We start from the raw sequence: 23,889 nt of genomic DNA, 5'->3' as shown, positions 1-23,889 counted from the left end.
GAGGTAGAGGATTCCAGTATGCTCCTCAGTGGGGGTTGTCCCTGGTCCTGCCTCCCGCCCCTTTTGCCCACCTGTGCTCTGCACTCATTCCCCATCCTGTCCTCAAATTCTGGGTGTGATGATAAGTCCATGTCTGCAGTTACTGTGGAAAAAAAGTTTCTCCAGTCAGGCGCTGCTACCCCAAGGCCTGGCCACTGTGACCCCCACTCTAGCTCCCTTACCCCTGGCTAACACATGGTGCTGCACATTTGCAGAGCCTTTATTTGGTGTTTCTGTGGTGGGTGGTGAGGGGCCGGCCACCCCCGACCAGGAGAGCAGCACATCTGTGTGCCAGGACCACGGGCAGCCTGAATGCACTGAAGAGCTGCTCCGTGCTCGGCACGGTCAGGCCAGGCCCGCCCCAGCCGGGGGCTTTCGGGCCAAGCCTTCATGGAGATGTGGTCTCCTCCAGGGACAGCCAGCCCCTGCATCCTCCCACTGCCTGGGATGGTGGAGAGGAGGGGGCAGGCTGGAGGCCAGGAGATGTCACCACCAGGGGTGGAGGTGGGACACAGGGATATTGGAAGTATTTACTGCCATCGCTGAGGTCTCTGCCATGAGATCCTCAGCCCAGCATCCTGACTGGGGGGTGCCAGAGACAGGAGCAATAGAGGGAACAGGGTGTGATTCCTGCTGCTGGGGAACATCTGGGTAGGGAATGGAATGGGAAGTAGCTGGGGGGATGCTGGCCCTCATGCCAGCAGCCCGAGGCCCTACTGGTCCTGCTGTTCATCATGGTTCTCCTGCTGCCGCCGCCTCAGGTAGGTCACAATGTTTTTCTTCACGACAGCGATGTTGGTGCGATGGTACCAGCGCATGATGGGCACACCCTCGGGGCTCACCAGGAACTTCTCAAAGTTCCACTTGATGTCATGGTTCCGCAAAGGCTCCCAGAAGAGCCTGTTGGGGTTCCCAAAGTCCTCCGCCACCGGGGGACAGGCGTTCTGCAATGGGGAGCCAATGCGTCACTGCCTTGCCCCTCCATAAAGCAAAGTGGGTCTGTCCCCCTCATCTCCCCTTGCCATAGCACCCACCTTCAGGAAGGTGAAGATCTTCTGCTCCTTGGCCCCGTTCACATCCCCTTTCTGGAACAGCTGGAAGTTGGGAACAAAGCCACCTCCTGGCCGGACGTACCTATAAGGCAGGGGAACAGGATGTTGTGCAATGGACAGCTCTGGGTGCTTGCAGAGGGGTGGTGGCAGGACCCCAAACCCCTTGTTTGGGTCCAGAGCCAGCAGCAGCTGCAGCCTGTGCTCCTGCTGCTGGGGGAGAGGTGTCCCACAGCCCCCACCACAGTACTCACTTAAGGGCAGGGAGGATCTCTGAGTTCTGGCCGGGTTCCTGCTTCCCAAATTGGTTGGAGGGGAAACCAAGGACCACGAGCCCCTGGTTTCTCAGCTCATCTTGTAGTGCATTCAGTTCTGCATGCAAGGAGAGCCAGAAGCAGGTTAGCAGAGGACCGGGCACACCTCCACACCTGCACTTACCATCTGGGACCATTCCAGTCAGGCCGGGCCCTGGGGAGCAGGCATTAACCCTTTCCCCAGCTCCCCAAAGCAGAATGGACCATGGGGTCGCACTCCTGGGCCCTGCCCTGACCCCGAGATGCCCGTGCCCCGCAGGACCCTTACCAACATACTGCAGGGTCAGGCCTCAGTATGTGGCTACGTTGACGAAGAGCACTGTCTTCCCCTTGTACCTCTCAAAGGGGATGTACTCATCCCCATCGATGGTCAGGGCCCCGTAGTTGTAGATGGTGTCATTCACCGAGTGGTAGCAGTCCACCTGTGGGGCGAGGAGCATCCCGTGGCAGCGGGCTGGGGGCTGCCAGCCCCCCCCCCGCTCCCCATCCTCACGGCCAGCAGAGCAACGGGGCCAGCCCTGCTGCGGGGACGGCTGCCAGCGTCGTGTCCCCTGCCATGAATGCCGCTGGCAGCAGCCACGCTCCGGCCTGCCAAGGTCACGGTGGTGGGACAGGCTGGCCAGGGCGTGCGGATGCACCGGGGGCTGGCTGCAGCTGGGGGAATGTTTACCGAACAGGGAGCAGCAGGAAGGCAAGTGGCTGCAAAACAGCCGGAGCACGGGGGTGGCCAGCACCAGAATCCCGAGGCTCTGGGCAAGTGAGCAGGACCCAGCACCCCTGGAAGCCCTGGGAGACAGGGGCAGGGCACGGGGTTCCGGGTGGGATGGGGAATGGGCCGGGAAGGGTCGGTCTGGAGAAACCCCTGCATCCGGGGCCACAGGGGTTAACCCAGAGGAGTTCACCTCCTGTCTCCACCAGGGTACCGAGGCTCAACCCGGTGCCACCGAGGGGCTATTTTAGGATCTGGCAAGAGGTGAAATCACAGGGGTTGCACTCGAGGAATGAAGGCTCCGTGGGACTGTGGGGTCCTGGTGGCAAGGGGGGGACCCTGACTGGGGGGTGACAGTGCCCCTGCCTGCTGGGCTGTGGGGATACACACCTTCCCGACATGGGGGAACCCACCCGGACATTGTAGAGGGAAAAGCCCCCTGCTCTGCCCCTGGGGACGTCACTTGCAGGACACATGGCTCTGTCCCCCTTTGTCCCCAACCCCAGGACAGCGATTCTTGGCCCTTGGCAAGAACCAACTCAGAAAATCTCCCCGTGATCCAGGCACCGGGATTGTAGGGGGAAGGAGGGGGGCTCATGGGGCGGCCGTGCCCCACCTCTGCCCCGGGGAGTCCTGCAGAGAGCCTGGGGAATAGGAGCGTCCCCCGGGTGCCACACACCCCCTAAACCCCCCTGAACGCCCCGTGGGGGTGCCCCCTCCTCTTACCTTCTCCCTCTCCTCACTTCGCCCCAGCTGGACGAGCCCAGCCAAGAAAAGGGGCAAAATCCAGCTGCTGCGGGAGCAGCCCCCCATGGCTGGCTGCGGGGTGCGGGGTGCCAGCACCCCCTGGCAGCCCGGGGCGAGCGGCCGGGACAAGCGCCGCTGTCGCCTGCTGTCACCTCGGAGCCCGGCGGCCGAGAAATAGCGGCGGGGCTGCGAGGGGGGAGCCAATGGCCGGGGGGGGCCGGGCCGGGGCCGCGTTAACCGTGTGGGCTCTGGGACGGACACACGGACAGACACCGCCCGGGGGTGGCACCACGGCCTGGCGGGGACCCGGGGCGCCCGGGGGGACACGGGGCAGCGGCATGTGCCGAGGGCTTATGCAACGTGTTACCCGAGCCGGGATTAAACCCGCAAGGTGGGGGGAGAGATATCGGGGGAAGGGGGGAAGGAGGTGACGGTGGCAGGGAGAGGTGCCCCATCCTGCCCAGGCCACCCAGCCAGGGTGACACTTCCCCCCCAGGTGGGGTGCTGGCACCCGGGGAGCAGGGACAAACCCCCCCAGCAGCAGCCTCGGGGGGCTGGGGTTCGGTGGGTGCCCCCCCAGTGGCTGCTCGGGCTGGGCTGGGGAAGGCTGATCCCGCTCCGCTCCTTTGTGCCCGGTAAAGGAAGGTGCTGCTGGAGGCAGCTCTGGAGGAGGATTCCTCCTGCCAGGAGCTGTTCTGCAGCTCGTGGGCTGCGGCACCACGGTGACCCTGCTGGGGTCAAGGGCACAGCACTGCTGGGTGTCCCCTGGGGCAGGAGTTTCCAGGGTCCTGTTTGCTTAGCCAAGGAATGTGAACATTTACCCTGGGCTGTCTCCAAGGAAAATATCCATGATGAGGTGTGAATTCCCTGAAATCCCCCCCAAAAAACTATTCAGTGGAAGAATTAACTGGCTAGAGGGGAGCTGTGGGAGTTGTGGTTTTGGGGTGAGGCTGGCCTGGGGTGGAGGACAGTATAGGGTGGCAGTGGGTGAGCCCTGGGGGGACCATGAGTGCCAGCATGAGGTTTGGCTTTGCTAGAAAGCAGTGTCGGCCCTGCCACAATACTGTCACTGAGCCAGATGCTGGAGATGCCACCAAGGAAGGGGAATGAGGCCATGGGTTAAGAGGAAGCTGGGAGCAATCTCCCAATCTGTGTTCTTCACCAGAAGGAACACCATGTCCTGGGAAAGGCTGATGTTGTGAGGCTCCAACTGCAACCTCAGCTGGCGTGGGAGGGCTGGGGGTTGGGTCCATCTCCCAGGCACACAGAGAAGCATGGAGCAGGGGAGCTGAGGGTTTCTCTGTCACTGGCAGCATTTCCCAAAGTTGTAAACCTGCTCTGCTACTGGGGGAATGGCTTAGCTCTGCCCTGCCTAGACCCCAAGCAGTGTGGGGTGTTCCCCCAGGCCCAGGCAAACCCTCAGCTCAGCCACTGCCTGGAGACTGCACAGAGCCCATCACAGCATGCCAAGAGCCAGGCCAGCCACAGAGGTGCTCCAGTTGACTCTCACAGATACGGCTGTGAGTGGAGTGAGTGGCTCCTTGCCAAAACCTGTAGGAGCCAATATCCAGGGTTTGACCCTCCCCACCTACTTCCCAGGCTCTAGGGAGGTTTGAGGCCATGGGGCTGCTGCAGCTCCTGGCCTGCATGTCTCTGCATCCTGCTGCCAGCAAGGACCAGTGTGTGCCCAGTGCTGTGCTCCCCAACACAGCTCACATTTCTGAGCCTGACCAGGGCTTGAGCCACCTCCTGCAACAGAGCTAGGACAGGCCTGGGGAGCTGCTCAGGACTGTGCTCCCTGCCCCACGATTTCCCACCACAGGAACAGCCACCCACATCTAGTTATAGTGGTGTGTGGTACAGTGTGGTTGTGTCCCTTCCACGTGTCCCTGATCCCTGCCATAAGCAGTGAAAGTCTGAGTCACTCCTGAACTCAGTTTTCCTAAAACCAAAATAAAAACAAGTGACCAGTTTATCCAAGTCCTGCCTCCTTGGGTCCCAGTGCCAAATCAGCCTTGGTGGAGGTTGGGAATGGGGAAGGAGTTAATGAGACACAGCCAATGGACTCCCTCTCTGCCACTGATCTTCCATGGCATCCGGGGCATGTCACCCAGTGCTCCCAGCGTGCTGTGCCACGTCATGCTGGAGGCTGCATGAGAGGGCCGAAGGGGCCAGGGGCTCCACCAGGTGCTCCACACTGCAGGATTGGGGTCCCTCCCCCCAAAAAGCAGCTGAGCAGGGCGGGCTGACCCTCACACGACCCGTCCTGCTCGGTTGTTTTTCCACCAGAGCCGGGCAGGAGCCAGCTCACGCCTGCAGCAGATGTTTGGCAGGAGTCCGGGGCGGGAGGCCAGGCGCTTCCAGCTCCCTGGCCACCATGCTGCCACTGCCACCAGCCTCCTTGGCTGTCCCCTGAGCCACATGCAGGGGCTGCAGAGACCTTGTGCTGGGCTGCAGGGCCCCAGCTGAGGACAGGAAATGTGAAAGCAGCGGTGGGAACCATCTAGTGCTGCCTGCTGGGTTTATCCCAGAGCTGACTGAGAAGTATTTCCATACAGAGGGACAGGGATGGTGCCAGCAGCGTGGCAGGACAGTGGCAGGGAGCTTGGGCAGCAGCAGGCAGCATTGCCCTGGCTAGCAGCAGTGCAGCTTCCCTCTGGCAGCCTGGCCTGGCATCAATCCCAGGGCAACCTCTGAACCTTTGTTCTAAGTGTGCAACAGGAAGCAAAAACAAAGCAAGCTCTGCCAGGCAAGAGGCCCCAGTTCTTGGAGCACCAGGCTTCCCCAGGCTGCCAGCCCGCCCAGCCCTCGCTGCTCTGCCCCAGCCTGTGTGCTCCCACACACTGCCCTGGTTCAGCAGCAGCCTCCCTGCTGGCCATGGTGCCCAGCACCCTTTGGAGTGGGGGTCCCCCTTCCCGAGTGCCCCTGCAGCCCCCAGGCTATGTGCTCTGCCCCCTCCAGCATTGCCATCCCTTCCTTTTCCAGGGGATTTGCTCCCTGTAGAAATGCCCCTGGCCCATTGTTCCCCCTTCCCCCTGCAAAGGGAGGCTGCCCAGAAGCAAGGTGAGAGCCAGCATCGTGTGTCCCCTTCTCCCTTCTGCGACTGCCCCATCTGCCTCCCCCAGCAGCAGCCCCCACGGGCCAGCAGCCAGCTCCAGGCACATGCCAGCACCTCCAGGGAAGCATCCCAGTGGATGCTGAATCACTTCAGTGCCTGCATTACCCTGCCTGCTACAGCGTCACCGGAGCAGGACCCGCTTCTCAACAGAAAGGCATTTTTCCTTGGCAAAACTCCATGCAAACACTGCCTCCAGGCTCCAGCACTGTTCAGGCACTGAAGCCAGGGCCACAGGGGGATTTGGTTGTCTCACTCCATCCTGGAGGAGGAATTTCTAACTTGACAGTGTTGGAAATCCAGTTTAAATTCATTCTCCGCCATCTTAATGCTTTAAAAAAATGTCGTGGCTTCTCCCTGCTTTACCTCTGCTGCCATTTAGCTCCATGTTTGTTGTTGTTATGAACAAACCCATCTTTCCAAGACCTTCCCTGGAAATGTTTGCCACGGGTGTGAAACTTCCCAGAAAATTCATACCAAGAAAGGAAATCTCTCACTTCCCTCTGCTGCTCTTGACAAGGGGAAGGCAGAGGTGGGAACAGCAATCATGTATGGTTGCATGGATGGTGGGGGGAGGTGTTCCATGCTTTTCCTCGTGTTTTGCTCCAAACCAGACTTCCTTCCCAAACCACTCCAATGTTTGTGGCTTCTCCCCTATTCCTCTTATAGCAAAGCTGCTCAGATCTAATTCCTGGTGCTGCTGGCCATCCCCACATTGTCCCCAGGGAAGCAATGCTTGGGTGGAGCACAGGGGAGAGCAGAGCCAGGGCTGCTCCCACCCTGCACATCTGTAATGTCCTCCAGCTGCCGGTGCACCGTGCCAGCAAGGGAGGGAGAGAGGAAGAAAAACAGGAAAATAACTCTGGTTATTTGCCTCAAACTCTGCAACTCAAGAGGGGAAGAGAGAGTTGACAGCTCGAAACAGAAATATGTTTTTTGTCTGGGCAAAGAATAAGTGTCTGCTCCCTCCCAGCGCAACCACAGTCAGTGGCTCCAGTGCAGGCACTTCTGCTCCTCAGGGTCTTGATCCTGGTGCTAGGCTCCCTTCCCAAGGTGGGAGGTGTTTGCCCAAGATCCTGCTTGCCTGGGAACTTCCTGCCCCTCTGGCCCCACCACCCAGTGCAAACCCAAATCTGGCTGCTGTGGATCAAGCCACACAGGGATGGCACACAGGGTTTCCAGCACTGCAGGGCTGGTTGCTCTTTTCAGCACAGAAAATAGGATTTAAACAATTCCCACCAGCATCACCAGAGTGTTTCCCCACATCCTTCCTGATTCATGCTGTTCGTTTGGTGACCTTCCTTGCTGTGAGTCACCCAGACGCCGTTTCAGCCCCAGGGCTCCTGCCACACTCACCCGGCACGAGGCTGGTGTGAGGGAAGCGGTGCCGGTCACCCGAGTGGGAGAAAAACAGCCACAACCACTGTCAGAAAGTCCTGAGGGATCCTTCCCACCCACTGTGTCCAGACTGAGGTTTGCCCTCCTGGGGCATGGGGCTGGGCTAGCAGTGAGCTTCCTGCTGGGCTCCAAGGCTGGGGAGAACCCCAGGGACCTTGAGGCAAGGCAGTGCAGGACGTCAGAGCAGGGAGGGTTCCTGGAGAGGCTGCAAAGTATCCCAGATCCTGCAGAGCCAGACACCACCTGTAGTGTGGACAGAGGTGCACGACACACTCACATGAAGGATAAAGTCCATTTATTTCATAACAAAGGGCAATACAAGAGCTTACATGATCCCTTGCCACTGGCTGGGCACAAACCTGCTCCTCCCGCTTTACCTGCCCAGGTGAGGCATGCACAGACTCCCAGCAGGGCTGGTGTGCTGGGCAGACAGTGGGAGCTCTCACTGTCAGGAGTGGGGAGTGCAGACAGGAGGGCTGGCAGGAACTGCACATACTCCTCTGCCCCACAAGACCCAGAAGAACCAAGAGCCCTGCAGGATTTTCCTACCATTTCAGTAGATAATGGGTAGAGGAGAAGCTGGTGCCAGCTGCACGTCTGCTGTGCTAGCAGCACTAGCTCTGTCACTGATGCTTTTAGCCAAGCACTAAATGCACAACCAGAAGCCACATCCATCTTGCTTTGACTCTTTTTTCCCCAACCACCTTGACAGCTGGGACTCCGAAGAAGAAATATTTTTTTCAGGCATTTCCACTCCTTGCTGCTTGCCTGGGAGGAGACAGTGTCACCAGTGAAGGTGAGACCAGCCTGCCTCCCTCATGGGAGTGAGATATTTCCAGCTGGACGTGTCCTCAAAGTCACACCTCTCCCCACTGCTGCCCACGCTGTCATTTCCCCCACGGTCCCTGAGCGCTCAGGGGGCAAAATGAGCAGTGGGTACCCAGCGAGAGCCAGGTACGGGAGCAGGTCTGGGCGCTGGCCCACTTGCTGGCCCAGCTCCTGCCCAGGCTCCAGCTCTCAGGGTGCCCTGTCAAGGTGCCTGGCACAGGGCCCCATGGCTGTAGCCCCCAGCCCAGCGAGCTGGCCGTTCCCCCGTGCCTGTGGCTCACACGATGCCGTTGCGCGTGGGGTGTGCTCGGACTCGGTAGATGATGACGGCCGTGGCCGGGCACAGCACCAGCACTGTCATGATGAGGATGGTGGCCAGGATGATCAACACGATGACCCAGACATCCAGGATGTGCTTGGGGAGGTCAGTGGGACTCGTGAGGTGAGGGAGGTCCATCCTGCAAGGAAAAGGCAGAGGGGTGGTGGGGCAGCCCCTTCCATCCCTCCCAGTCCCCTGCTGCTCTCTCCAGGGACACCCCTGTGGCCAGGTCCAGCTTTCACCTTGGGCTCCTTCGAGAGCCTTTGGTAAAGGCTCCTTCAATTACCCGCAGGATTTACAGCATGCTTTAAAGGCACTGCATAAAAGCCCAGGGAAAAACTTCCCTATTAATTGCTACTGTTTGTTACAGGAACTGATAAAGGAAAGCCACGACCGGGTGCCCCGCTGGTCACTCACCGGTCTATCATCACGTGGTGAAATGGTGGGGACAGGACAGCCAGGAGCCCCCTCGTTTCTGGGGAGCCTCGTGTGTGTCCCCCTCACCCGCACCTCGTGCTGAGTCACGGAGTTATCCATCAGCTGAAGGGGACGGAGGGGCCGGGGAGCGGGGACCCCTCCCCGGGGACCGTGGCTGTGCTCCCGTCCTGCCCGGCCCCTCGGGGGTGGGGGACACGATGCCGTGGGGGAGAGGAGGCAGCTGCCTGTGCCCTGCCCTGTCTGTGCCCTGCCCGTGCCCTTCTGCTCCCTGCCCGTGCCCTTCTGTGCCCTGCCCGTGCCCTGCCTGCCCTGCCCGTGCCCTTCCCGTCCTACCTGCCCGCACCCCCTTATCTGCGGCGCTGCCAGGCTCCGGCGCCCACTCCAAACCCGGCTCCTGCTCCAGCTCCTGCGAGAAGCGGTGGCAGCGGCAGATCCCGCCGGGAGAAAAAAGACTCCCGCCGGGAGAAAAAGGCTCCGCCTGGCCCCGCCCGGCCCGGCCCGGCCCGCGGGGGATGGCAGGGGTGGAGAAGAGGGGAAGGGGATAGGAGGAAGGGGAAGGAAGGGCAAAGCACGGCAGGACGTTTTTTTCTACACCAGGAAAAAATACGAACACACTCCATCTCATCCCACCCACAATGGGGTTCCACTGGGGGAGTGCCTCTGGAGCTGAACCCGAAGGTCTCAGGGAGGGACCGTGGGGACATTTCACTTCATAGTCGTTAACAAAGGATTATTAACAACCCAACCCTGTCCCCCTCTTGCCTCAGCAGGGCTCACAGGCACCCGCTTGCCCCCGAGGCCCAGGGCAAGAGCACCCCGAGCCTCCGTAGCCGCCCGCAGCGAGGTCCCGCACTCGGCAGGGGTGCGGGCAGGGTGATTTACAGACACGGGCAGAGAGCATCGCCACGGAGGGGACAGACCTCAGCCCGCCGGCTGGGAGCGCTGTTTCTGCTGCCCAGTGGAATATTCCACTCCGCTGGTGATGCTGAATGGCAAAAGCAAGATGGGATGCTCCGACTTTCCTTCTGGGACACAAAAGCTCACTGTCAGTCACGGTGGGAGCCACACACTGCACCCTTCCCTCCTGCCTTTTCCCAGGGAAACCTGTTGGGTTTCTGGTGGTGAAAAACCCTACCACACGCTCCCCAAGCACCCCTGGCCTCCAGGCAGCCCCTGGGCACGCAGCTCTGGCGGGAGCAGTGCACAGCGCTCCCCTCCAGCTGCTGCAGGCGGATAAAGAACGTGGGTTTTTATCGCGAGCAGAGCAGCGGCACATCCTCAGGAACAGGGGTTTCCTGGGGAGCTGCAAGCAGCGGGCAGAGGGCAGGGACTGCCTGCAGGCGCTGTGTGGGTATGGATCCCGGGGTGAGCACGGGGAATTCCTGCCACAGGCCAGGCTGGCTCTGGTGCTTGTTGGGGCTATCCAGCAGCAGACTGGTGGTGTGTGCTGATGCCAGCTCTGCCCTCCACGCACACAGCAGAGCATCCACAGACCTCGTGCTTTCCTGCTGATCCCACAGCACGGGAACGTTCATTCTCGTCAGGATCCTGTCTTAAGTGGACATGAGACTGAAGAGAAAACACCTTTGGGGTGTGAAAAGATCACCCTCTCTGCTGTGCTCTGGTGAGACCCACCTGGAGCTGTGTCCAGCGTGAGAAGGACACGGAGCAGCTGGGGCGACTCCAGAGGAGGCCATGGAGATGTTCCGAGGGCTGAGCCCCTCTGCTCTGCAGCCAGGCTGGAAAACTGGGCATGTTGGCCTGGAGAAGGCAAGGCTCTGGGAAACCTCAGAGCCCTTTCCAGTGCCTAAAGGGGCTCCAGGAGAGCTGGAGAGGGACTGGGGACAAGGGCTCGGAGTGACGGGATAAGACAGAACTGCTTCCCACTGCCAGAGGGCAGGGACAGATGGGACACTGGGAAGAAATCCTCTGCGAGGGTGGTGAGCTCTGGCACAGACCAGCTGTGGCTGTCCCGCCCCCGGCAGTGTCCGAGGCCAGGCTGGACGGGCCCCGGGACCGAGGAAGGCGCCGCCGCCGAGCCACGGGCGGCACTCGGTGACACTGAGGGGGCGGCCAGGCCGCGGGTCACGTGGTTAGGCCGGCGTGGTGACGTAAGGTGGCGGCGCGGTGGCGTCAGGCGGCGGCGGCGCGGCGGAGCCCGCCCTCTCCCAAGATGGCGTCGCTGCTGCAGTCGGAGCGGGTGCTGTACCTGGTGCGCGGCGAGAAGGAGCTGCGGGCGCCGCTGCCGCAGCTGTACTTCTGCCGCTACTGCAGCGAGCTCCGCTCGCTCGAGTGCGTCTCGCACGAGGTAACGGCGGACCGGCCGCGCCGCACCCACGCACCGGGCGGGACCGGGCGGGACGGTGCTCTATCTGCGCGCTGCGATTGGGTCGCTCTCCTGTCACTCACTCGCTCTCTGCTTTGCTATTGGTTGTTGGCGCGGCTGGCGGGAGGGCGCAGTGCTGCACGGAGCGCGGGGATTGGCCGCGAGTGACGGATGGGGCGGGGCTGCGCGGTGGATTGGCTGTGCGGGCCTGTCCGTCGGCGGAGCTCGGGCTGTGATTGGCTGGGGCGGCTTCCCCTCACGGGGGACCAGCCCCCCTAACCGGCCCCGGCCGGGGGAGCGGGGACCCCCCCACACCTCGGTGGGGCCCGGCCGGGGCCGCGGGGACCCCTCACCCTCGGCGGGACCCAACCCTTGGGTCAAACCCCCCCCACACCACACCCATGCCCATCGGGCCCCGCCGTGGAGGGGCAAGGACCCCCAGACCCTCACCCCTCCTCGATTTTTGCTGTGGAGGGATGTGTGTTTTTTGCAGCTACGATTTTTGCTGTGGAGGGGAGGGTTTGGCTTCATAAATTGTCATATTAAAATCGCTGAGCCTGGTTTTGTGGAAGCCTGGTGGAATTAAGAAATTGTGATAGATTTGGGAAGCCTTGAAAGAATGACTGTGCAGCCCAGATCTCAGAAGAGGCATCTCTAATGAAATGTTGAGGCCTCTGAAGAGCGGATTTGTGACCTGGCTGTATCCGTCATGAATTCACTGTGGTGTGAGCAGTGTAGTCATTGTGCGTGGCCATGCTTAATAATCAGTTTGAATTCCTATTCAAGAAGGGGGCCCAGTCTTGCTGTTGTTGTTTTAATTGATAAAATTCACTGTGACAGCAGAGAGATACAAAGCAGCTTCTGAAATATGCATGTATCTGCCCAGTGTAACTGCGAGGACAGAATAAATTTAGGTCTAAATGGAAAATAAAATGTTAAAGCTTTTGTTCAAGCTGAAAAATGAGATTCTGGTAACTGTTAAAGGTCAACACCCGGCTGATATTTTCCCATTTAGAAGGTGGAGTAATTTAATCCATTCTGACTTAAGAAACCTTATAATTTATGTTATTAAAAATCAAAATCTGGCTGAGATGGGCTAAGGTTTTGCACACCAGTACACATCTCAAGCCTTCCCTGGCTTCATCCTGCTGTTGCAAGACACAAATCCTTGTGGGATCATGTGGCAGTTTGGGGCTTTTTGGACAAAGGTGTGCCAGATAACATGTGTGATGTGGCTGTGTCTTCTTCAGGTTGACTCTCACTACTGCCCCAGCTGCCTGGAAAACATGCCTTCAGCTGAAGCCAAGCTGAAAAAGAACAGGTAAAGTTGCTTTGGTTTTTTTTTTTTTTTTTGTTTTTTTTCCCATAAAGTCTCCCTATTTAAAAGAGTCCCTTCCCATGTCTGTCTGAAACTCTTCAAAAATGGCTGCTTGTTGTGTTTGAGTCTATTTTGGGGAATAAGTGTCTTTCCATGATGTACCATGTGCTGTTCACGACTTTTTGGGGGTATTTTTATGACCTGGGCTCATAATACAGAGTTTTTTTTGTATCACATTGTGTTTCTCACTGCTGCTGCTCTTCTGCTGACTCTGAATCCCCAAGTTCCTGTGACAGCTCATTATCCCTAGTGCTGTTGCTTAGGAGTTAATGATCTGTTGGTTTAGTGCTGATGTGGTTGTTGGGAGCATTTCTCTCAGCCTGGGACCCTTCTCAGAATCACAGAACAATGAGGTTGGAAGGGACCTCTAAGATCATCAAGTCCAACCTATGCCCCAACACCTCAACTAGACTATAGCACCAAGTGCCATGCCCAGTCTTTTTCTAAACACATCCAGAGATGGTGATTCTACCACGTCCCTGGGAAGACAATTCCAGTACTTTATTATACTTTTGGTGAAATTTTTTTTCCCTAATATCCAACGTGTACCTTCCCTGACGTAGCTTGAGACTGTGTCCTCTTGTTCTGTCACTTACTGCCAACCCCACCTGTCTACAGCCTCCCTTCAGGAAGCTGTAGAGAGTGATAAGGTCACCTCTGAGCCTCCTCTTCTCCAGGCTAAACAACCCCAGTTCCTTCAAACGTTCCTCAGAGGGCTTGTGTTCCAAGCCCCTCACCAGCCTTGTTGCCTCCTCTGGATGTGCTCAAGCATCTCAACGTTCTCAGAGCCCTGCCTTGTTGTTTGCAGGTGTGCCAACTGCTTTGACTGCCCCTGCTGCATGCACACCCTTTCCACACGGGCCACGAGCATCCCTGCGCCGCTGCCCGACGACCCGGCCAAGACCACCATGAAGAAAGCCTATTACCTGGCCTGCGGCTTCTGCCGCTGGACCTCCCGGGACGTTGGCATGGCAGACAAGTCTGTTGGTAAGGGACAGTTGAAAGACACACAGCTGAGTTACAGCATGAGCCCTGCTTGTGTTTTGAAGGTAACAGATAATCCAGTTAGTTCCCGACTGTGCTACAGACGTGATATCTGGCTAGGATTGGAGTTGTAGTGGGAAATTCACAGCTCTTTGCTGCTGAAGACTCCTCTGAAGAGCTGAGCTGAGTTAGTGGAATGTGTGACGCACTTTCATGCCTGTGTTACCTGACAAGTGAGAAAACTGTCAAACTGTTTTAGTCAGTGCACCCTCCCCACAGCTGAGATCTTGTTTGTGTGCTTTCACAGGCTTTGAAGCTGCTCAGTCTGACAGCATAAACACCTAATTTATTTTCCATCACTTTTGTTCACTTAGACTTATTCCAGAGTTGCTAGTCAGTGTTTGAACTTTGCTTTTCTCTTCACAAGAACACTAGAACAAAGCTTTCATCTATTTTTTTGGTACGTGAGATGTACAGAAAATATCTGTCAAGTGGGGCTGAGTAGGCCAAGCAGATCCTCGGACTTGATGTGACTTAAAATGGAGCTGAGGATGCAGAGACGGCAGCAGCCAGTAATAAGAGACACACATATAAACACATGTACCTGCTACTGAAGTGATTCCTGGGTGCTGTCCTGAGTATCTCTCAAGCAACATTTGTTTAGAAACACAATATAAAAGCTGTCAGAGCTCTTTCATTCCAAACCTGCCTGCGCAACTCTTTCAGAGGTGTATATTTGTACAGACATGAACTTAAACAATTACAGTGGTAGGTGTAGCAAAAATAGGGAATGTCATATTTTATAAATAACACCAAGATAGTTCAGTGTTGGGTGTGATTTCTGTGTGGCATCTGGAAACCTCCTGTGGACTTTGCTTTTTCTCTTCTCTTGTGCAGCGAGTGGTGGCTGGCAGGAGCCGGAGAATCCTCATACACAGAGGGTGAGTGAGGGGGAAGGCTGTGCTTGGGCTGAAATGCATCAGCCAGAAAGAACTGTTAGAGTGTCAGGCCCTCTCAATCACTTTTTCTGCATCTATATAATCCTTCAGATGCCAGTTCCAGTTCCTAATCTTCACCTTGACTGAATTCAATGGAGGGAAGGCCTCTTAGAGGCTCCCCTGAGGATATCGCAGTATAAAATCTCCTTTTGAGAAGAAGCTCAGTTGAAACCAACCTATCTAATGGTGCTGTTAAGGTGAATGTGCTGTGTATGTATGTGAAAAAAAGCTGTTTTCCAATCAAAAGTGTGTCTAGGATCTGGAAAACACAACTGCACCTTTAACACCCTTCCCTTTTACCCATTAGGGCTCCACTCTAAATGTGACCAGCCTCGGGGAGGGGGGAAAAGATGCTAAAGATGCTGTTTGCTCTGCCAATCCAAATGGCTCAGAGTTGGCCACATGACATTACTCTCTGCAGTCATGGCAAATTTGTGAATGAAGTCTCAGTTGCTGAATTGCAAAGTGAGAATTGGACGCTGCCCTCCAACACACATCATTCCCAAGGAAGGGTCATTTTGTCACCCACATTGTAGTTTAAGACACATTAAGGTACACAGACTTCTTGAGGTACATCCCGCACAATGCAGCTGGTACTAGGAACAGAGTGAAACAAGTAGCTGGAACCCCAGCTAGTTCACAAGCAAATGCTGCAGCTGAGGTGACAGTGCTCCCTGTTCCTCCCTCCAGATTAACAAACTGGTTGAGTACTACCAGCAGCTGGCCCAGAAGGAGAAGATCGAGCGGGACAGGAAGAAGCTGGTGCGACGCCGCAACTACGTTCCACTGGCCTTCTCGGTGAGCTGGTTGTGCCATCCTCTCAGAGCAGGAAAAGTGATCCACAACAGCCTCAGCCTGGAAAATTAGATAGTTGGTAGCATGATAGGGCTGCCCAGCTTTGGCTAATTGAGGACAAGATGAAGAAAATGAGACTTTCTTTAGGAATGAATACCTTTACACTCGTTACTGTGTATTCCATTGCCACTCTCTCTGATAGTCCTCCCCAGCAGTGCCAGAAGGTTTATACTTGCCATGCCTGGGAATATGTTCTCCAGCAGTGAAGTGCAGTGCAACTGCAGCCGCAGTGCCAGTGGCAGCTCTTTCTCAGGACAGTTCATCCCACAGCTTAGTGACAGATCAGCATTGTCTGACACTTCTCTGCATGAAATCTCTACTGAAGTTAACCTTAAGACTTGGTTGTGGCTTGAATGACTTGTTCATTGTACCTGGCAGGGAAATGCCCACTTTGTTTAGCTGGGTGACTGCATATGCTTGCTACTTCAATGAATTGTGCTTGCTCTGTGCCTTTGCTTGTGTCTTATGGCTGCATTTTTTGTCTCCGTTGCTACCTGCTGCTATTTTGGGGGCTCTCCACAGCAACACACTATACACGTAGTGGTAAGTCTTTTCACAGTTTCTGCTGGTGTTAAAGCTCTCATGGTACCAACTGAAGGGGAGTAACAGATCCTACACCATGCCTCAGGGCCTCTGGCTTAGGTGTGCCTAGAACAAACACAGGTGAAGCCTAACTCTTCAGAGGGTAACATTTGTTACAAAAATTACTTTGTGTTAGTTTATAAACAGGGCAGTGTCTTTGAGTAAGTAATGTACACTTGAAAAGCAGTCCTTCATCAAACTTGGCTGAAACACAGCTCTCTGCTTGGCCAAGGCAAGTGCCACTACATTAATAATCTCATTCTTGAAAAATCACCAGAGTTAGGCTGATGCTCACATTTCTCATTTGGTGAGAATTCAGGTTTTCAGCCCTGCCCAGAAGGAAGATGTCTGCCTCCAAGCACCCTGGGTACAGCTCAGCTGTAGAATGCTGAGGAGTAGCTCAGCTATTGCTGGAGAGAGACTTGTAGGTAACGAGGCTTGTAGGAGTCTGAACCTTTCAGCTGCCTCAAGTAGTGCTACAGAGCCTTTCAGATGGATGCATAACCACATCAACCCACTTTTTTTGACAGCTGAGCTCTCATTCTACACTACTTGACATGGAGTTGCTCTGAAGAGAATATCCAGGGAAGATGTGTCAGTAGTGCAGGCTGGTGATTGGAGGAAGGAGCAAAAAGCTTTATAAGCAGTAGCCACACACATCTGTCTTTCCCCATCTGCAGTGCAGTGGGAATTGTTTTCTCCTTGCTAACAGTTTAAGCAGAAGACTGTATCTTAGGAAGCATTGAATACTTTCTCCTTTTTGCTTTCCTTTGCTTGTACCCCTATGCTTGTCATGCAGCTCAAAGGATGAGTTTGCAGCTGGTCTTTGTGTCCCATCAGGAGGCAGACCTGAGGGTGACAGTTCCTTTTTTCCTTGTAGGACAAATACGGCCTTGGAACGAGGCTTCAGCGCCAGAGGCCCGGAGCTCCCATCAGTGCCCTCGCTGGACTCTCGTGAGTCTCAGGGGTGGGGTTACCTTTGGGGGGTGCATTGGAGGTGTAGGCAAGAGAGGAGTAAAGCAACTCTAGAAAGATGATAGACAATTAGCAGATAGCAGTGAGAGGAGATTACCCCTTTTGAGCACTGGAGAGGTGTCAGATCCTCAGGCATCTGTCTGCAGCAGTTCTAGATCTGCTTTTTCAAAAGCAAGAGGAACAAGGGACTGCTCACACCCTTGTTGTAATTATTGTTGTGCAATCTTGGCTCTCGCTGCCTTCTGTGCTATAATGCAGTTGCTGTCAGAGCACACATGCCCTATTTCATTACTGAGTTGCCCATTATTTTGCTTTAGCCTGAAAGAAGGAGAAGACCAGAAGGAGATCAAGATTGAGCCAGCTGATGCAGTGGAAGAAGTGGAGCCTCTTCCTGAGGATTACTACACAAGACCAATCAATCTGACAGAAGGTAAAACCTTAATATTCTGTCACTTTTTTGCCTTACATTTTGTAATATGGGCATTGCCTACAAGCTTGTGGCGTTCCTCATGACCCAAGTTCCTGGTCATTTTTATGCTGGGATTGAAATACTGAAATTACCAATTTTTAAATGGTAACTTTGAATGCAGCCTCAGCTGCATGTTGTACATGGAAAGAAGTCATGTTGTACGTGGCTTCAGAGACAGAAGGCCTGAAGGGTTATTTAATTTTCTTGCTGGCCTTAATTTCTGTGTGTATGAGGCATCAACTTTGGGATGAAGAAAAAAGCTAATATCCTTTTTCATATAATAGCAGGAAATAAGGAAATAGCAGCTGCTGGGGATCTGGAACCAAAAGTGGGCTGTTGAGTAACAATTGCGCATTGCTTTGACATCAGCTTGGAACAGCCTGTGTACACTTGCCAGTTCTTTAGCTGACTCATAAATTTAATCCACAAATACTGTAAATTGATCAGTAAGACTTGGTGTGAACAGGAACCAGCAGGTACAGAAGTGATGTGGGCTTCCAGCTGCGGTAGCTCCAAGTGGAACGATGATGTTGGTAGCTCTGCAGGCCTACAAAGTCTGCCAGTATCAATTCATGAAAGGTTTATGGAAAGGGGTAGATCTCCTTGGTTTCCCTTTCTCATGAAGCTGTTGGCATTGTGAGTTTGATGCTGGTGAAGAAAACAACTTTCCTGTTTCCTCACAGTGAGGGAAAGGCTGTCAGGTGGCTCACTTGCCTCTTAGGCACTGGTGCAGTGAGGAGCCTGCATTTTGAGAGAAACCCATGGGAGGTTTTGGCTGTTGGGAGTTCCTTGATTTGGGAACTATGTTTTCTCTAATTCTATGTGTGAGTCTGAGTTATGCAAACTCCTTGCTAAGAAGCTGTGTATTGTAGTCATGCAGCACCCAGCTGTGAGGGGTAACAAAGCTGAAACTCATTTGCTGTGGTGAGGGAAAGATCTATGTTCTAGATGATTAGAAAACTCTTGTTTCCATCCCAGCTCAGCTGTGAAGAAAGATGTGGGTTCCTTGTTTCTCCTGGGCTAGCACTGATGTTGTTCTCATGTTACTGTGCCCAGCCAGGGCAGCTTTAGTCAGCTTTTGCCTTTCTATTTATTTCTAGAAATGTGATATTGCCAGTGGCTTCTAAATTATGAGGCGCAGGTGAAATTAAGTGTCTTAGAGATGGTGGCAGATCTCCACACAGTGCGAGGTGCATATGTAGAATCCAGCTCGAGTTTCAGTTTCTGAGACATTTCTTTGTCTTGCTTTCTGTTGTGCTCCCAGTGACGACTCTGCGCCAGCGCCTGCTGCAGCCTGACTTCCAGCCCATCTGTGCTTCCCAGCTCTACCCACGTCACAAGCACCTCCTGATCAAACGCTCGCTGCGCTGCCGGGTAGGGAATTCAATCCAGAGAAGTGCCCTTTCCAGGCTCTCAGCACTTGGGTGCTTGGGAAATGGGCTGTGTGTTTCTCTTTTAAAAGAAATGGCTCAAATGCTTCTGGTTGTTGAAAGTTTTCAGCCAAGTTAGTCGTAACAGCACTAAGGGGGTGAGGGAGGCTGTCATGTCTCTGGTGTGATGACAGTTGTGAAAGGGGGTCAACACTGTCAAAGATGCATAAAGATACAAAGGTGGTTTGTGCTAGTGCCCTGCTAGCCAAGGAGGCAAAGAGGACTGCCAGTACAGTCGAAATTAAAAAAAAAATTTGCTGTTACTTAGGACAAAAGTCAACAAACAAAATATTAGGGAGAGGCAGTGCAGAATACTGAAGATGTCACTAGAGTGAAGGCAGGAAGAGGCTATTTCAGAGAAGCAAATCAGAGATCTGGGAAGTGAAGAGAGGCAAGAGTTAAATCCAAGTTCTGCTGTTGGCTTTCTACACACCCCTTACTACACGATTTGTTTTCTTAGTCATACAAGGATATTTATTTATCTAGTTCCTAAAGTAATAGAGCAATATTATTGTAAGTATTTAAGATGCAGGATGCTTAACAAATGCAGAGTATTTACTCAGAAAGAAGTAATGTCAGACTGATCCTGTATTTGAAGAGTAGCCTATGAGGAGATCATAGGGTCTAGCTACTTCATTTTTTTTAATGGATTCTGGAGCATACAGTTACTTGTGCTGCAGTCAGTGTCCAGGTGTTTTCAAGACTGGTTCCAAGTCCTGTGTTTCTGAGGTTGTGCTAGTAGTGCTGGATATGACATTTTGGAGTATCAGTAGCTGAGCACATTGGACATGCACCCAGATAGTTTCTATGTGCTGTGCTGGAGGCTGTAATATAATGGCTAGTGACACAGCACTTGTGGCTCTGATTCTGCAGTGTGTGACTGCACACTGTCTTTTGGTGCTGACTTAAATACCTTTCTTTCTAGAAATGTGAACATAACCTGAGCAAACCAGAATTCAATCCAACGTCTATCAAATTCAAGATCCAGCTGGTTGCTGTGTAAGTAGGAGATGGGGACTGGGACAGCAACTCCCTGTTTATGCTTAGTTAATGCCTTCTATTTTAATTTCCTTTGACCTCTTGTGGGATTGTGTCATCCCTTAGAATGGTGTAATCACCTTTTTAAATATATTTAGCTTATCTGTAATAGGTTTGCTTGCTGATCTACTGAAGATTTCAGCAATTTGACAAAAACACTGCATGCTGTGCCAGCCCCAGACTGTAGCAGGGTTTTGTAGGATTAGGGTTATACAGCAAAAGGACCCTTCATTTTTTTCTTTTAGGAAAGCTCTAATAGCTTTACAGACAGCAGCACAGTCCCTCACAGTTATTTGCTCTGTTATTTTGTAGTAACTACATCCCTGAAGTGAGAATCATGTCTATTCCCAACCTGCGCTACATGAAGGTCAGTAGCTTTTCCAGGAGTGTCTTAGGCTGAGACATAGCCAGGAGCTGTGAATGTGGGATCTTCTTGGAAGATGACATGGTGTGATGATTGTTCCCTGAGGGCTCCACTCACTCCATTTAGAGGGTGCAGAGTTTAAGGGAGTGGCCAGAGTAACACTGCATGTACTTGTCACTGCAGCAGTAGATTGCTGTGCAGTGTGACATCAGCACTTGCCAATGTCTGGAGAATAAAAGGTGTGGAATTGAGATCTCAGCTAGACTCCCAAAATACATATTGCTTATATTAAGAGTTTTGCATGGCATTGGCGCCTGTCTTATGAACGGGGGTGGTCGCTGTCCATCCATTGAGAGGTTGTGATGCAATTTTTGAATGTGTTGATGAGTCAGAGAAGATGGAGGTGCTTACAGTAACAATGAATTTTCACACAATTGCTTCTTGAACTGTGATTCCTGAATCTCCTCAGGAGAGCCAAGTCCTTCTGACTCTGACTAATCCCGTGGAGAATGTCACACATGTCACATTGCTGGAGTGTGAGGAGGGAGACCCTGATAACATCAACAGCACTGCCAAGGTATTGATTGTACCCTCCTGCTGGCTAAGCCCAAGCCTCTTCCAGGGTTTACTACTCCCATTTGTCCTTCCATAGATAGGGCACACTTTTCATATGTCCTTCAACCCCTGCTAACTGTCCTGCGTTTCCGTCCTTGGAGCTTAAATGACTGTCACAATTGTAAACAGCAGCTCATTAAGTATTTTGAAATTGTGTCTGTTCTTTGATATCCAAAACCCAAGGGAGAAATTTATTATTTCACTGGCAGGGTGGTACTCAAGTGGTCCTGGAGCAGGGAAAAGCTGAGGATGAATCACTTTTCTTTTAAACCACAGTGAAGCAGTCCTCAGAAGAGCAGAGCCCTCTCCTGCTTGCAGTGTAACTGGTGATCAGTGCTGAAAGGCTTCTTTCTCTCCATGCTCTGTTTCAGGTGGCAGTTCCTCCCAAGGAGCTTATTCTGGCTGGCAAAGATGCTGCAGCAGAATATGATGAGCTAGCAGAGCCTCAAGACTTCCAGGATGACCCTGAGTGAGTGTCCTGTGGGGATCCTCTCCCTTAAAAACTTGTCTCTTTGAGTAACTCCCTCTCGTCCTGTCTGCCTCCAGTGTGGTTTGAGTTCCTCTGAGAGCATTGTTCCACTTGGAACAATGCTTTGAGAACTTGGCTGACCCAATGTTCCTGTGTGTTCTGCCTTGCAGCGTTATTGCCTTTAGAAAAGCCAATAAGGTGGGAGTTTTCATCAAGGTCACCCCACAGAAAGAAGAGGGCGAAGTGACCGTGAGTTTCAAGATGAAGCACGAGTTCAAAAACCTCACTGCTCCCATCCGGCCCAACGAGGATGGTGACCACACCTCCGAGGTGATCTGGCTCACCCATCACGTGGAGCTCAGCCTCGGCCCCGTGCTCCCGTAGCGGCTCCCAGCGCTGGCTCCCGACGGCTGGATGGACTGGCACCCTGAGAAAGCACCTGGTGAAAGGTTCTGCCAGAGCTCCTTTGTGATGTGTGGGTGTGCCACGGGCCCGGCCAGCTGCCAGGAGGGGGCTGAGCCTGCTGTGGTTTGGGCTGGTTTGTTCTCTCTCCCCTTGTCGTAGTGCCCACTAACCACCACTCCACTTCCCCTCACTGCCACAGGCTAGAGTAACTTGCAGCACGTCTTAGAGCACAGAAAAAGATCTCCCTCCAGGTTTGCACTGAATTTGGCTTTATCAACAGATGATTTGGGCTGAATTTGGATTTATCAGCCGAAAAGAACCTGTACTGGCTTTTTTTCCATGTCAGCCCACAAACCTGATGTTACATACCCGGTGAACAACTTCTCTTTCACAAAGGGCAATGCCCTTCCCAAACAAACATTTTAAGGAGTGTCCCTGCCTTCTGCATTCTGGCAAGTTACTGCCAGCAGCATGATCTTTTCTTTTGGTTTTCTGCTCCCTCATAGAATACCTCAGCTGTGGGGGCTGGGCCATATTGCCCTACCCCTCTGGCCTATGTAGCTTGCTTAGCCGAGGTGGCAGAGGTTTTTTCACAAAGGAGTTGATCAGTTTGCCTTTAAACTTTAAACATAGTGTACTGTAGTGTTCATGGATCTGACTGGCAACCAAGCCCACCGTCAGCCCGCTGCATCTCAGCTGGATGTGGCAGCAGGATGTGCTGAAAGCTGGGAATTCAGGTTCTGCTGCAGCTCTTGACTGAGGCAGGAATGCTCTGGAGAGGCAGGGATGCTCCAGAGAGGTTCCCTGGCAGACCTCAGCTCAGTAAATGTTGTGTTGCTAGGGGTTGTAGCAATGAGGGTATGAAACGTGGAGAGTTAAGATTAGTCCTGGTAATTATAAAGCTACAGTGGGGTTCATAATCTTTGTTTTTCCAGTTAGGGCGGGTAGGAGGGAGGTGTAAAGGTGGAAACTCATTATATGTTAACTACACACATTGTACCAGGAGGTCATTTACCCAGGGTATAATTTGGCTGCAGTCCAAGCTAAAATGGGTGATTAAGAGCTGTGTATCCAGGAGACAAGATTACCAAGAAGTGCATGGCTGGTGCAGGCAGGTGAGATGGCTCTTCTGCAGAGCATTTCCACTTCAGAAGCTGACCCTTTGTTAAACATTTCTGAGGGGCTTTGACATGCTGCTGTGCTGGGAAAGGCTTGAATACCAGCCAGCCATGGCCGTGTCATGATACTTGTGCCATGGCTCTGCCAGCCTGCATCTGCGAATCCTCTGCATGGAGGGGCAGGATGAGCCCGCCCGCTCTCTGGGGGGGTGGTGCAGCACCCCAAAACATCTCCCCTAGTGCAGGGAACCTGCTGTGGTGTGCTGGAGGGGCTCACAGCTCACAGCCCTGGTTCTGCAGCGGGTCTCAAAGCAGCGAGGCATCACGTTTACAGCTCTGTGTAGGTGACACACAGATGTACAGCATGAGTTTGAGACTTGTAGTTAGTAGTTAATGTGTAGTGCTAGTGCCTGCTGCAGCTTTCCCTGTCCAGATAACAAAGCACTTCACCTCTGGCCACAGATTCTCCTGTTCAGTAGCCAAAACAGCTGCTGCACTCGCCACCACAGAAAGACCTCCCAGCACCCAAGCGTAGAGCTGTGCCTGGGGCTGGGGTTTGCTGCAGGCAACGTGACCTGCGCCCTTCTCACGACAAACAAGAGGTGCATTGGGCTGTGTCGCTCGGATGAGCTCGGCGAGCTGTTCTCCCCTCTATGCTGTAGGCCATAGGAAAGGTATTGGCGTGTCCCTGCCTCTGTCCCTGCTCCGCCACAGGCGCCTCTTGCCTTATGCTTAACGTCGTGTAGTGACCTTCAATAAACCACACGTGGCTCTCGGATTCTTTGCGCTGGCTCTTATTCCAAAATAATCATCATTTAAACAAAACAGAAGGCGGAGCTCCCCCGTCTTCTCCCAGTGGTCTCGTCCCCATGCTCCCCCCGCCTCCTTTCCCATGGTTTCGCCCGCTGAGCTGTGATTGGAGCGCCC

At 53.8% G+C, this 23,889-nt stretch overlaps 3 protein-coding genes across 8 annotated transcripts; 1 reads left to right on the top strand and 2 right to left on the bottom strand.

The window, feature by feature from the left end:
* Positions 1–241: 241 nt before the first annotated feature.
* On the bottom strand, positions 242–3,035 carry GPX3 (glutathione peroxidase 3). The gene is made up of 5 exons (XM_053956550.1): positions 2,838–3,035; positions 1,671–1,824; positions 1,343–1,460; positions 1,074–1,173; positions 242–983 (listed from the first exon to the last, which is right to left on the bottom strand). Exons 1-5 carry the CDS (start codon positions 2,922–2,924, stop codon positions 753–755), a joined length of 690 nt encoding a protein of 229 aa, XP_053812525.1. The 5' UTR covers positions 2,925–3,035; the 3' UTR covers positions 242–752.
* A 4,614-nt stretch (positions 3,036–7,649) lies between these two features.
* On the bottom strand, positions 7,650–11,004 carry SMIM3 (small integral membrane protein 3). Of its 3 annotated transcripts, XM_053956273.1 has the most exons (3): positions 10,592–11,004; positions 9,300–9,362; positions 7,650–8,657 (listed from the first exon to the last, which is right to left on the bottom strand). In XM_053956273.1, exons 1-3 carry the CDS (start codon positions 10,651–10,653, stop codon positions 8,477–8,479), a joined length of 306 nt encoding a protein of 101 aa, XP_053812248.1. In that variant the 5' UTR covers positions 10,654–11,004; the 3' UTR covers positions 7,650–8,476. The 3 variants fall into 3 exon arrangements, 2 of the variants coding, with proteins under 2 accessions (XP_053812248.1, XP_053812249.1); XM_053956274.1 differs by lacking the exon at positions 9,300–9,362 and having other exon boundaries at positions 10,592–10,998; XR_008433564.1 differs by lacking the exon at positions 7,650–8,657 and having other exon boundaries at positions 9,290–9,981; positions 10,592–10,669.
* Positions 11,005–11,070: 66 nt separating this feature from the next.
* DCTN4 (dynactin subunit 4) lies at positions 11,071–23,740 on the top strand. Of its 4 annotated transcripts, none has more exons than XM_053956269.1 (13): positions 11,071–11,264; positions 12,533–12,603; positions 13,469–13,647; positions 14,542–14,585; positions 15,333–15,440; positions 16,960–17,033; positions 17,372–17,484; positions 18,788–18,897; positions 19,879–19,952; positions 20,304–20,358; positions 20,825–20,932; positions 21,342–21,439; positions 21,610–23,740. In XM_053956269.1, the coding sequence occupies exons 1-13, from the start codon at positions 11,130–11,132 to the stop codon at positions 21,821–21,823; spliced, it is 1,383 nt and encodes a 460-aa protein (XP_053812244.1). In that variant the 5' UTR covers positions 11,071–11,129; the 3' UTR covers positions 21,824–23,740. The 4 variants fall into 4 exon arrangements, with proteins under 4 accessions (XP_053812244.1, XP_053812246.1, XP_053812245.1 ...); XM_053956271.1 differs by lacking the exon at positions 11,071–11,264 and adding an exon at positions 11,534–11,760; XM_053956270.1 differs by lacking the exon at positions 11,071–11,264 and adding an exon at positions 11,534–12,025.
* Positions 23,741–23,889: the final 149 nt, after the last annotated feature.

Source organism: Vidua chalybeata, chromosome 15 (genome assembly GCF_026979565.1).
Source record: "Vidua chalybeata isolate OUT-0048 chromosome 15, bVidCha1 merged haplotype, whole genome shotgun sequence".
Classification (NCBI taxonomy): Eukaryota; Metazoa; Chordata; class Aves; order Passeriformes; family Viduidae; genus Vidua; species Vidua chalybeata.
This window is presented reverse-complemented; position numbering and strand designations above follow the sequence as displayed.